Source organism: Galeopterus variegatus, unplaced genomic scaffold, assembly GCF_000696425.1.
Source record: "Galeopterus variegatus unplaced genomic scaffold, G_variegatus-3.0.2 Scaffold1067, whole genome shotgun sequence".
In the NCBI taxonomy this organism is placed as follows: Eukaryota; Metazoa; Chordata; class Mammalia; order Dermoptera; family Cynocephalidae; genus Galeopterus; species Galeopterus variegatus.
This window is the reverse complement of record NW_007727178.1, coordinates 156,415-169,837: the sequence shown is the minus strand read 5'-3', so window position 1 is coordinate 169,837 and position 13,423 is coordinate 156,415. Positions and strand designations below refer to the sequence as shown.

The window sequence follows — 13,423 nt, the reverse complement described above, 5'->3', positions numbered from 1 at the left end:
AATGCTGCTGAAAGTAGTCAAACAAGAACTAAATAGAAGGGGATATTGTACCATATTCAGGGGGCATGTCAATTTTCCCAAAATTTATCTATAGGTTTAATCAATTCCCATCAAAACTTAATTACCTGGTGAATGAGAGCGATAAAAAAAAAACTAGTACAAACCAACAGCATGTGTAATGACCGCAGGTTTTTGCTGACATTGAAGTACTTCTGTAGTACTTCTCGCACACTTCTATCTTCTGAGAGACACTAAAGAAAAAGAAAATTTAAGAAACAATGCAATTTAAAACCTAAATATTATCTTAGCCCTCACTGGTCAGTGTACTTCATTAACTCTGATATTTATTCATTATTAAATAGATGTTGGTCTTATTTGTAGAACGCTGAAATTTCTAGTCTACTACTGATTTTCTTCTTATCTCTTTACATTAATTCAATAAACATAAAGACAAAACAATCCGTGCTAGCCCCATATTTCTACTCTAGTAAGGGTAAAGTACAAAGTCATACTAGAGGGATGAACAAAATGCAGCACAAAACAACACAGATAATGAGTTATTGTACCCTGAAAAACAAGGTAAAGTAGTACAAAGAATGCTTGTCAAATAGGCTAAAAAGAGAGAAGAGCATTTACACTTTATGGGGAACAGCATGAACAATGTAGAAAGGTTATGGCATATTAACAGAAAATGAGTAGTCATATACTTCTGAATATTTCAGTTATTGGCAAAGGGACTGCATGGAAAGACAAAGGCAGGAAAAACTAATTGGAGGCAATCACAATTGTCCATACGTGAGGCAAGGAGGGTCTGAATTAACAGAGTGGTGTGAAGACAAGAGACAATTAAGACATTTATAGAAGGCATATATGATAGAAACTTAGCTGGTGGGGAGAAGAGGAGGAAGGGTCTGAAAAGGAGAAGAAAAAAATCAAATATGATCTATGGGGGACAGAATTGTCTGTGAAGAGTGAGATATGTCAACAAGTAAACCCTGGAATTATCAATACTTGTTAGTAGATGGAAAAAAGAGGAGCAAAGTAAGAAAGATACTAAATACTGGAAAAGAATCCGAGAGAGAGCAGTGATCTAGAAAATGAGGAAAGAAAATTTCAAGAGGGAAATGCTGATCAACAATATAAACTACTTTGTAAAATTAAATTAAGATATATTTGGAGAATAGGCTAATGGCTTTAGAAATTTGGAGATCAATAGGGCCTTTTGAGAAAGTAGTACCTGAGTCAAGTGACTGTAGTCAATTAGGATTAAATGGAAGGTGAGGAATACAAGGCAATGAAGAAAATATTAGATGTAAGGAGAGTAAATTCAGAGGCAGTAGAGTCAAGATGAGCTTGAGAAAGAAGACTGACACAATTTTTCAAAAAAAAAAAAGGCCCAGAAAACTAAGCATTTCTAAATTTTCTAGAGCTATAATTGAATGTCTTTAATCCTTCCATTGTAAGAAGCTCCAGACTCAGGAATAAGCTCTAGTCTATTGAAATGAAATTTCACGCTCTCAGTAAATATATTATCCTAGGTATAATTCCTACTCCCTTGATATATTTTTTAGTTTTCTCTTTGTATTTTAAAGGGCTTCCTGTTATGACATGCATCTTTTCATCATAAAAAAGGACAAATATCTGTTGGAAGTACACAGGATAAATATAAAAGAATAAAAAAACCTTTCAGAAGTTAAAAAAGGTTTTTAGCTTTTCCACCATTTTCACATTTCAATATGGAAGAAATTTAAGAAATATGTGGCTAAATATCACAAACTATAGTCGTGGCTTCTGTAATCTTTGACTGTTATTAAGTCACTTACAAAGCTGATCCAGTAAAATCAGGGCACTAAGGAAAACAAAAGAAAATCACGTAGGGCAAAAATAATTGAAGAAAGAAATTTTCTCTGAAAAAAGTCAATTTATTTTTAAAAACTGTATTTGCCTTTCTTTGACATGATGCTTCAAAGGGTTAATCTTCTATATTCTGCCTTCCTACTTTACCTCTGTATTTTTAGTGTTCTGACTCCAACTCTCCTTCTTTCTGAAAACTATCATCTTCTTACTTCCATAATTTTTTATCTGCTTTAAAAAAAAAACCCAAAAGTCTACATCATCTATGTGAGAGCCACTAAAAAAAAAAAAAACCTAATTTCTCTCATTATATTTTTAATCCCACCTTGATTCAAAGACTATAAACTATCTGAGGATAAGGCAATTATTAATAACCACTTGAAGTTAGCTGTAGTACTTTGGGGTATTTCCTTTGAGGAGAATTAGCTATGATTCTCTAAAGTGCTTTTTTCCAGGAATTCATCTTATACTATGATGCTTAGATGGAGTCTACTCTGCTTACTTATTTTATTTGACTCATTTGAGATAGGGCTAAAACAAACCTTCAAATTAGGCAGAATGTCCAGGTTCAACGTTATACTAAAGATAGTTCTTTGCTGAAATTCCATAGGAGGCCATCTGTACCATTACTTTTGGTTTAACCTTGCTATTAAAAAAACCTGCAGGGGCTGGCCCGGGGGCGCACTGCTCCAGTGCGCCACTGGGGAGCGCGGCAGCGCTCCCGCCGAGGGTTTGGATCCCACATACAGACCGGCCGCTCACTGGCTGAGCGAGGTGCGGGCGCAACACCGAGGGTTGCGATCCCGTTGCCGGTCCCGGTCCGGTACGGGCGCGACACTGAGGGTTGCGATCTGTTGCCGGTCACGAAAAAAGACAAAAAAAAAAAAGGAAAAAACCTGCATATAGTAAGCACTGAGAGAAAGAATAGTTCCCTCAATGCGGCACACCCCTAACTCCCACCCCATGGAACAGGGACTCTGGCCTTGGTGCTGACAGATTTTTCAAACAAAGCTCATTTGCTTGGATACCAAATGAGGTGACACAAGATGATCAGTATAGGGAAAGAAAATATCAGAACTAAGACACACAAACCCCGACACTGCTAGTTCTACTTTATGAGCCTGAACTGCAAGACTGTTAAAAAGAAGGCAGGCTAGTTCTCAAATTCATTCCTACCATCTGTTGCAAAGTTTGGGGTACATAGGGTCTGCAATAAAGGATCAGAAAAATAGGGTTGAGCAACCCTACTATCATATGTTTATCCATTTCTAAGTCATCCAGAGTTATGCTTCCTCATTAACCCCTATCATACTCTTTATTTATATACCTACTTTGAGATGTTCAGAATGCAACATAGCTAGGAAGGACAGAAAGATGAATGATGGCACAGTGCAACTTGGGCTGTACAGTCTACCTTAGGAAAAGAGTTAAACAGAATGAACCGGGATGGAAATAATAAAAGCCTAGTAGAGCACAGACATTTAAATACTATGAAAGATAGCCAGAAAAACACATGTGGGAATAAGACAATCAATTCAGGAGTTGTAGAAGGTGAAAGTTTGTGAGGCACTGAAAAGTGAATCTAGAAGCTGAAGATCCAGGTCTGATCCACTCCGTACCTAGGTAAGAAAGGAGACAAAGTGGGAGTACCAACTATAAGAAAGTGTTCCTATAATTAGAAAAAGCATCAAAGACAACTTGCCTGAACTAACTGAAAGATGAGTCCCAGGTAACATTAACTTGGGGAGGTGGGTGGAGGCCCGAAATCTAATTAAACCACGGCACAATATCTGAATTTTAAGGATCAAGTCAGTCATTTCTACATACAATTATGTATAGTAGTTATACAGGAAAAACAATAGGGAAGTATCACTCAGAACAAAGTGAAAAAAGTAAAACGAAAAATATTATGTAAGGTTTGAACCCTTTATGTAAAAAAAAAAAAACAAATTTAGTATGTATGTAAGGTCTGCAATGTTATAAACCAAATAATTACTCTGTAGTAAAAGGAAGGAGAATGAACATGAATATAAGGGAAACTTCCACTTTTTACCATGTATTCTTCGTCATTGTTTAAATTTTATTCAGTGAACTTTTATGATTAAGAAAAAATTGACATGTCAGAATTAAGTGCTTACATGAGTAGACTATATTTTATAATCAAAACAATCATTTTAAGAGCAAAATAAATGTAAAATTCTCACTTTTAAATTGGTAGTGGTATTTAAGATTTTATGGTAAAGAGGTTACAATCTATCATTATTGTTTTAACATAAAACAATCTTTTTAGAGCCAGTGAATATATACAGACTGTACAATTCTACTAAAAAATCCTATCATCTTTACTCACTAGCATTTAATATTACAGATTAATTTTTCTCAATTCATTCAGAACCAAGGACTCTACATTATTTTCCACTCTCACTGGACCCATATTTTTTGAAGAATCTATGAGCAGCATATTCAGTAACACAATTATGTTATTAAACACACACTCACATATATACTCCCTCCCTTCTCCCTTCCAATTAAAACTTGTCAGCATAAGATTAAACTGATGCTAGTGTGTTATGATGATGTAACAATGGTCTGAAAAGGCAAGCCTGTTCAGCTTAAGCATGGGTAAATTTAGAGAGTCTACAAGGTTTAGTAAATCTTAAAACAAAATGTGAACCTGCCTTTGTATCTAAGATTCTCAGGGCTCCAGGGACTCCAAAATGGGATTCAGCTACGTATAAAATATAAGCAGAGGTGCCACAGCCCAAATTGCCTCTTAACCCAATGAGATAAAGGCTGAAGTTTATGAGAGTTGGGGGGGGGGGGGGGGGGGGGGGAATCAACATAGGACAGGTATGAACCACTACATAGTATATTGCTAAACTTGTACGATACCAAAAATAAAATTCATTAACAAAATTATTACATAAACTAGATATAGATAAAACTAAATATCATTAGAGTTTACTTGAAACTACTGACATAAGTCCTAAAGCTTAACTGTGAAGTTCTTTTCAGAGACAGAATTTAGGAGATATGACATTTCAACTGTCTTTTATAAGAAATATGAAAAAACTCTGTAGAATTTGCATTCTTGCAGTTTTATACTACAGTAAACAGAAGCTTTGTGTCAATTTACAAATTTTAAAAACATCATTTTAATTGTTTTAAATCAGATAGCAAGACACATAAATTACTTTAACATTATTGCCTTTGCTTAAGTTACCTGAACATTCTCATTCCACTTCTCAGCAAAAAGCTTGTCTGGAAATTCTGCAGGTAGAGATAATTGTTCTTTAAATATTTTAACATACTGTGGAAAACCAAATGAATTCATTAAGTGTATCTGCCGGTGAGAAAAGCGTGACTTCACTCTTTTTTCTAACAGTTCCAAAATATCCTTAAAAACAAACAGAAATTCCTGTAAGATGCATGTTAAAAAAAACATTATACCAATGTAAGAGGTATAAACTACAACCTGTAATTAGTAAAATTTACTCTATAATACAAAATTAAGCATTTAAAAATCTTTATTAAAACTAAATAATCCCCTTTTGGCATCTGAAGGCTTGGTGATTCCATGCCTTTTTTCTACCATGTTATTCTCAGTTAATCTGTAACATTCCAAGACCTACAATGATCACTAAAAAAAACTGTGTTTATTGAATAATTATATGCCACAGTAACATCAAGAGTTTGAATAAGAAATTTTGTACATTCTATGAAGAATTCAGATAAAAAAAATTAAGATAATAAAATTCAGTTAGACATTACAGTCATGAAAATTGAAACATCTTCAAGGTTTCATGTAACAAAGACTCAAGAAGCAGGATGTGTAATAGAGCAAAATTCATTCATTAAACTACCTACAAATTTAAGCTGAAGCGTGATAGACAGTAGAAACCAATTACAGAAGAGGAAACTGGCAACATGACATTGGTAAGTTATTAATTTTTTGGCTTTTTTGTAGTGACTTTAGAAACTACTTGATTTGTGCTATTTTTCGTTAAGAACAAATTAGGGATCAAGTTTACTGTTAAAGAACACTAGAAACCAAAAGATAACTAATATGTACTACTTGTAAAGACATACAAAGTTTTCTTAGTTGAAGAAAATACTTCCACAATGCTGATATGTATTCAAACTATCCCAGATATCAAAAGCACAATAGGTTGTCCTCTAAGTCATAGATGGGTAGAAATTATCATTCCTAAATCTCTTTTTAATAGTGAACTTGAGCAATCTTTCAAAAGATGTTATATGCTACACAATTACTCTATCACCCAACAATTTCATTCCTAGGTATACAACCAAGAGAAATGAAAACATATATCTACAAAAAAATGTAATACATCAGCATTATTCATAATAGCTTTAAAAAAAGCAAATAACCCAAACGTCTACAATCTGATGAAAGGATAAACAAAGGGTGGAATATTATTTGGCAATAAAAAGAAATGAAGAACTGATATATGCTACAACACAGATAAACCCTGAATACATTATACTAAGAGAAAGTAGTCAGTCACAAAAGACTACACATAATTCATTTTACATGAAATATACAGAATAGGCAAATTACTAGAGACAGAAAGTAGAATAAGGGATGCCTAGGGCTGGAAACAGAAAGAGGGGATTAAGAAATATGAGGTTCTTAAACTGAATGTGGTGATAAGTGCACAACTCTGTGAATATACAAAAATACCAATGAATTACACAGTTTGAGACAGTGAATTGTATGATTTCAAATTATACCTCAATAAAGCTGCTAAAAAAAAAAGCACCCCCTCCCTCCCCACAAATATGAACACTGACATGATATTTGGTGATTTTAAGGAATTGCTGCTGGTTTTTAAGATGTAACAATGATATCAAGAAAATATATTTCTAAAAGAATCCTTATCTTCTGAAAATACATTCTGAAACACTGATGAAATAACATATTGTCTGCTTTTTGCCTCAAAATAATACAGGGATAGAAGGAGATGGTAAACGATAAATGAAACTAGCTGATAATAACTGCTGAAGCTAGGCAATGAGTGGAGGACAATCATGTTCATTATATTATTCTCTCCTATGTAATAACATTGAAATTTTCTTTAAAAGTGTGTGGTGAGACCCAGAAATATAAATTGTTAAATCTAGCCAGCTAATTCTCATAATAGCTAGGTTAAGACACCACGATATAGAGAAAAGAACTCAAGTGATCTAAATGGTATCATAATTAGTTTAGGAAGAAGGATAGGAAAAATTAACAGCTTGGGGTAGGAAGGGGGAAGGTGAATAAAAATCCTGGCATGTTTTTAAAAGATCAAAGAAAAATATAGAGCCTGCGTGAGAATTAAAAAGAAAGGAGGTAATGTTCAGAGAAAAGGATACTGTACATTTACTTTCTATTAAGGAAGTGTTCTAGGACACCCACATAATGTAGGTGGTGGCAAGGTAGTGGAGTAATACTCTATGCAAGCAACAATTAAAAACCTGAACTTGGGAATAGAAAGAAAGAGATGGAAGTAAAAGATGTTTCAGTGGTGGACAGTAATGATGTAAACTGGCAATGTGGGGATAGACAAAATAGTTACAAAAAAAAAATTACTTTCACAGGGCTGAGGTTGCTTGCTGGGAAAGTCACTATGCCATCTATCCTTTTGCTCTCTCCTTATAAACATGGATAGATAGATACAATTACGCCTGAAAGAACTACACAGCTGGAGAATTACACATACAGAACAAAAAAGAGCCTCTGATAACATTGCTAAGGAGCTATTGACTTTTTATTTGGTCCTTCACTGGGTCAATAACTTTTGCCACTACCACTTCTACCCAAAGGAAGATTTTTTTTTTAAGCAAGAAGAAAGGGGCTTCCTTTATCACTATGATAGCCTTGCTGCTTCTGGCAAGGAGGAATGAAGATATGCGGAACAGCAGCCAGATGTTCTATGAGTGAGGCTTATTCTGAAGGCATACATCCATAAGCTCTAGAGCACAAGAAAAGGAGATACAGAGAAAACTCCTCCCCTGAAAAACAGAACTGGAAAGAGAACTGTCGAAAGATGACTTACTAAAAGGTTTTCACTTTCCTGAAAAAGAAAAAGCTGTAGAAAAGAGAATAAGTAAATGGGCCTGACATAAGCCTGCCAGGAATGCAGGGGAAAAAGGATGAAGAAAACTATGGAGGCATAGCACAGTGTGGGAAAAGAGGTGACTCAAATATCAGTTTTACCTGAAATCAGTAAGAAAGTTCATACTATAAGAAGGTACACACAAAAAAGGCCTGTGTAGTTGTCCAAAGGTATACAAAGTTCAACATGTATAGAGCCTTCACAAAGTAAAGTGATAGTAACATTTGAGACCACGGTTAAAATCATTCTAAAATTCCCCAAGGAAAAAGGAAGCCATTATCTACTGCGACTGCTTAATTGAAAGAATCTCATCCATTTCTGGAGATGTGTACTTAGAAAATTGAAATAGTATCACTGAGTTGATCTCAAGCATTTTCAAAATATGGAAAGAATCGTAAAGGTAAAATAAAATTATTATTAATTTTCATGAAAGTGGTAAGATTACTTAAATGTCTCTTTATTGCTAATGTACAAATTACATTTACTAGCATAACCTGATTTTATATTTTTTCCTTTAGTAATTTCACTGGGAGGAGGAACGTTAAGTTTATGGATATACGTGGTAATTGTTTTCTTGTTTTACTCAGTTTGAGTTGGAAACCAGGATAGATTTGCCAGGAATTGGTGAAACAAAATTTTTTAAATGCCTAATATAATAATCTCTACATAAGTGAAAAAGACTAATTACGTCAGCAATTAAGCTTGAATTTTCTGAATGTTTCAATAATTTTTTTTTTAAGAGAAAGAAAAACTTACCAATCTACATGTAAGACCAATAACTGCTATTGGAGTCTGTGCAGACTGAGAAATGTCAAAAAGATTATACAGCAGTGTTTGGTTTTTATGATGAGCAAAAAGATCAAATTCATCTAATACGAAGATCACTGGGCAACTGCTAGTCCGGTCACCTAAGATAAAACAAGAACTTTACATTAACAATTACATCAACCTTTCTTAAATTTACAAACTATTTAGTACATTTCAGTTTTTTTTTTTTTTTTTTATCCTTTTTGTCTTTTTTTACTGACCGGCAATGGGATCGCAACCCTCGGTGTTGCGCCCGCACCGCGCTCAGCCAGTGAGCGGGAACTGGTCACCACATGGGATCCGAACCCTCGGCAGGAGCGCCGCCACACTCCCAAGCGGCGCACTCTCCAGTGCGCCACCGGGCCGGCCCAGTACATTTCAGTTTTTAAAACACAATTCAACAAACATATTGATAACCTACTTTGAGTAGGGCGCTTATTGATGCATATACTCTCTCATTCAACAGAAAAAATTATGCATAGGACAAAAGTACCTTATCCCTCAAGTAGTTCACAGTCTAATTACTAGACTCTAGTAGTTTGTTGATGAAAAATTAAGAAAATGACAAATAATCAGAGACTATTGTTCTTATAATTATGTACACATAATTCCTCTTTAATAATTTACAAAATTAACAAAGACTTTTCAATACCTATATCGAACCAAAACACTTTGGGATTAAAATATAAAGGGAGGCACTAATTAATGGAAAAAACTACTGCTTCATAAGAGATTTGCTTAGTTAGTAGAAATGCAAAGTATATCTTACCATAGAAATAATTTTTATATCAATGACTAAACTATAAAGTTCAAGCAAAACTACTTTAACTCCTTTAACCATAATTTTTAACATTTCAACAAAGGGAAAAAGTTAAACATGACTCTTTGGATATATTTTTCTCACTACAACAATGAAAACTACCTTAGCAGAAGTAGAAAGGTTTTAAGTCTTTATATTTGCATAAAAAAGTGAAACAAAAATATGATTAGGAAAGACTTAATCCAACAGATAATAAAATAAATACAGTATAAATGGTTTAATATTGGCACAAACCAAAAGGACTAATCAAAAGCCTTGAAACAGACCTACATAATAAAGAATTTTGGTATTTAAAAAAATATAGCATTATGAATCAATGCTAAAATGGTTTATTCAAAGTTAGAGCCCCACTTTACACCTCCTTCCAAAATAAATTCCAAGCAAATTACGAATTACAAATATATGTACTCAACAAAAACACAGGTGAATGTTCTTATAATCTGAAGGAGAGAATAAAAATTCTAGATAACTATAAACTATGTACAAAATTGAAAACTTCTGTTAGCAGAAAAGTAAAAACTAAATTTAAGGAAGGAAAAAATAAGGATAAGAACTCCCATAAGTATGAGATAAACATCACCAAAATACGGCAAAGATCTAACAACATATACATAAACTAGGAAATATAAATGGTTGATAAAAATATAAAATAATAAGCATCACCATTACTAGAATTATAGAAATTAAACAAAGAACAAAAGTTTGCAAATTAAACTAAAAGACAGGATTTTTTTCTATTAGATAGGTAAACATGAAAATTAATAATAATTGTTTTTGAAGTTATCAAGAAAAAGGTACTCTCATGTACGTTTAGAAAGTGAAGCTTCTAGTGTAGTATAATCTTTATTCTTCTAAATATGGCATCTTTTAACCCAAAATTCTACCCATTGAAATTTATTCCAGGAAATATCTGGATAAATGATCATTTAAGCACTTCTTCCTCCTTATAAAAAGTCCATAACTGGTGATTAATAAATTATACCACATTTATAAAACAGATTATATGAGAACCATAAAAATGATCCAGATCAAAATTTACTAATTATAAAACAAAAGGTAAAATTTTCTTTTATTAAGTTACATCTATACATATATTAATAACAATGATCTACTACAGGTGAATAAAGAAACCAAATGTTAATTGATATAATCACTATTACAGTGATGGGATTATAGTGATCATTATTTTATTCTATTAAAGTTTCGATTTTATCAGCTTTTTGTAAAAGCATGTATTACCTTTACAATCAGGGATAAAATAAAGTTATAAACAAATATCCTTTTATATTGCTAAATATGTTAATATTTACCTTTTTTTAAAGCTTCCAGAAGAAATGAAAGGTTTTCAGCAAAGCTTCCCTGAATAACAAAAACAGATAACATAACTAGAAGTTTACTGAAATAAAAAATAAAAAAGGGCTATCTGACTTTCACTTTATATACTATATATCTTTTTTCCCAGTAAATTAGGCTCACTGGCCAAACTCTCAGCTGAGTGTCTCTATACTTACCACCTAAAACTTAAATATAAAAACAGAGATGGCACAGCACTGAAAATTCAATTACTATGCCATGTTTGAAATTTTATATTTCCTGAACAAAATTTGTAAAAATGTTAAATTTACTTGAAGGTAGTTTTGAAGAGTTGCGATATTCTCAATACAGCTGGAAACCTAGAAATGCACTCCTCTACTTTGTGTCTTCAAACACATCAGGCTCTTGCCAAGTCTCAAATTAATTTGTACTACCAAAGAAATGACTAAAAATTTAAATAAGATACAAAAGAAAAAGGCAGAAGAAATTTGATTGAAATATTAAATACTATAATAATAGCATTGGTCTATTCACAGTACATTGAAGAATTTGTATATATCATATCAAATTTGGCTGTTTATTTGGAATACGGCCAAAACATTTTTGGATACAACTTAAATATTCTAGATGAAATTTAATAGAGTAGCAGATGCACTAAGCAAATGTTCCAGATTGTAGGCAGAGGCCTCACTAAAATATTTTTCATTGAAGTCATTAATTTTTGTTTCATTCAGATTTTTAATTTAAAGAAACAGCCACTTTTAAATTTGAGGAGATGTAAAGGAAAAAAGAAACCCATTTGTTTGTTCCCCAACCGAGATCTGATATAACATAGTACAGTAAGTTTTTAAAAATTTCCACATACTGTGATGATCAAATGCTGTCATATTAACACTATTTCCAATGTAGGCAGGGCAAGAGGTATTATCCATAATTTACCATAACATAATAAAGGCTCAAAGAGACAATCTGTTTGGAAATCAGTGATCAAACTTACTCAAAGTTTACTTGTCTTTCAGCTTAGTATAAGTATATACTTATATAAATATATAAACATACATAATATATACATATATCTGTATATAAGAATATATATCTATATACATATAAATATAATAAAGGAATTAAACTAACAATCTTTATATGTGATGATAATGATGATTAGGGTAAGATGGTAAACAACTGTGTCTTTTATTATTTCACATATATCCAATATGAATATATCCGTTTAGGGATGTTAAAAACATTCCTATCCAGATGAACTGGAAACCAAAAGCCAAACTGAACCTACTTAATAAGAACTCTCTTTGGCCCAAGTAGGCCACTAGCTTCAACAAACAGGAGGGAGAACATCAGATTTACAGAAGGGGCATCTTGAACTTGCATTTTGAAAACCTACAGACTATGGCAAACTGGTTGGCTCAACATTTTATAGATAATTACCAGAGTTAAATTCCTAAATGCTAAGAGGTTTACACAATTATTGCTACATCACTGCAGTAGAGAGCACACAGTTGAGAGATCTGAGTGACAGCACTTCATGATGACCAGTAACCAGAAAATGAACTTGAAATGTATATAATCCACTTCAACTGTCTAAGGAGTAAGAGGATTGGTAATTTCATCATGAAAATTAGGGCAGCTGCAAATTAAATTAACTGTGTTTTCCTTAGGCCCTATAAATTAGGTGATAGGTAAAAAGTTTAATTAAAGAAACGAAACATTTCATCAGTTTAAGTTATTGACATTCACTGTCCTTAGAACTCATGCTGTTAAAATAATGAGGTATGGATAAATTTCTGAAAACATAATAGTAAGACAACTGACATTTATACAGCACGTTACTATCCAAAGTATTATTTTTAAACTTAAATGATGTTTAATGTTTTGCTTTCTGCTGTTTCTAGTTACCCATAGTCAACCACAGTCTGAAAATATTAAATGGAAAATACCAGAAATAAACAATTCATAAGTTTTAAATTACACATCGTTCTGAGTAGTATGATGAAATCTCATGCCATTCTGCTCTGTCCTGACCTAGAATGTCAATCATCCTGTTGCCCAGCGAACCCATGCTGTATATGCTACCCGCCTGTTAGTGACTTGGTAGTCCTCTTGGTTATCAGACTGACTGCTGCAGTACTGCAGTGCTTGTGTTCAGGTAGCCCTTATTTTACTTATTTTATTATTAAAGTATTAATAATACTTTACTAATAATAACTTAATTATTATTGTTGCTAAACTCTTACTGTGCCAATTTATAAATTAAACGTTATCATAGGTAGGTCTGAATAAGAAAAAACAGTATGTATATACAGGGTTCAGTACTACATGTGATTTCAGGCATCCACTGGCGGTTGTAGAATGTATCCCCCATGGATAATGGGAGAGTACTATCATAAAATAATGCCCACTTAACACATGAAGAATCTGATTCATTAGCTCAAGATTACCATGTAGTGAAATGGTTGCTAGGCATGACTTAAACCCACCTACTATAGCTTCAAAT

The 13,423-nt window shown here is 33.0% G+C and overlaps 1 protein-coding gene across 5 annotated transcripts in view; it reads right to left on the bottom strand.

Moving 5' to 3' along the window:
* Positions 1–13,423, bottom strand: part of ORC4 (origin recognition complex, subunit 4) — an 84,110-nt gene that overhangs the window by 6,658 nt on the left and 64,029 nt on the right. For all 5 annotated transcript variants that reach the window (XM_008574585.1, XM_008574582.1, XM_008574586.1 and 2 more), the window contains 4 exons: positions 10,911–10,959; positions 8,730–8,881; positions 5,078–5,251; positions 165–251 (listed from right to left, as the gene is read on the bottom strand). In XM_008574585.1, the coding sequence (XP_008572807.1) occupies positions 165–251; positions 5,078–5,251; positions 8,730–8,881; positions 10,911–10,959 (462 nt within the window). The remainder of the gene's footprint in view (positions 1–164; positions 252–5,077; positions 5,252–8,729; positions 8,882–10,910; positions 10,960–13,423) is intronic.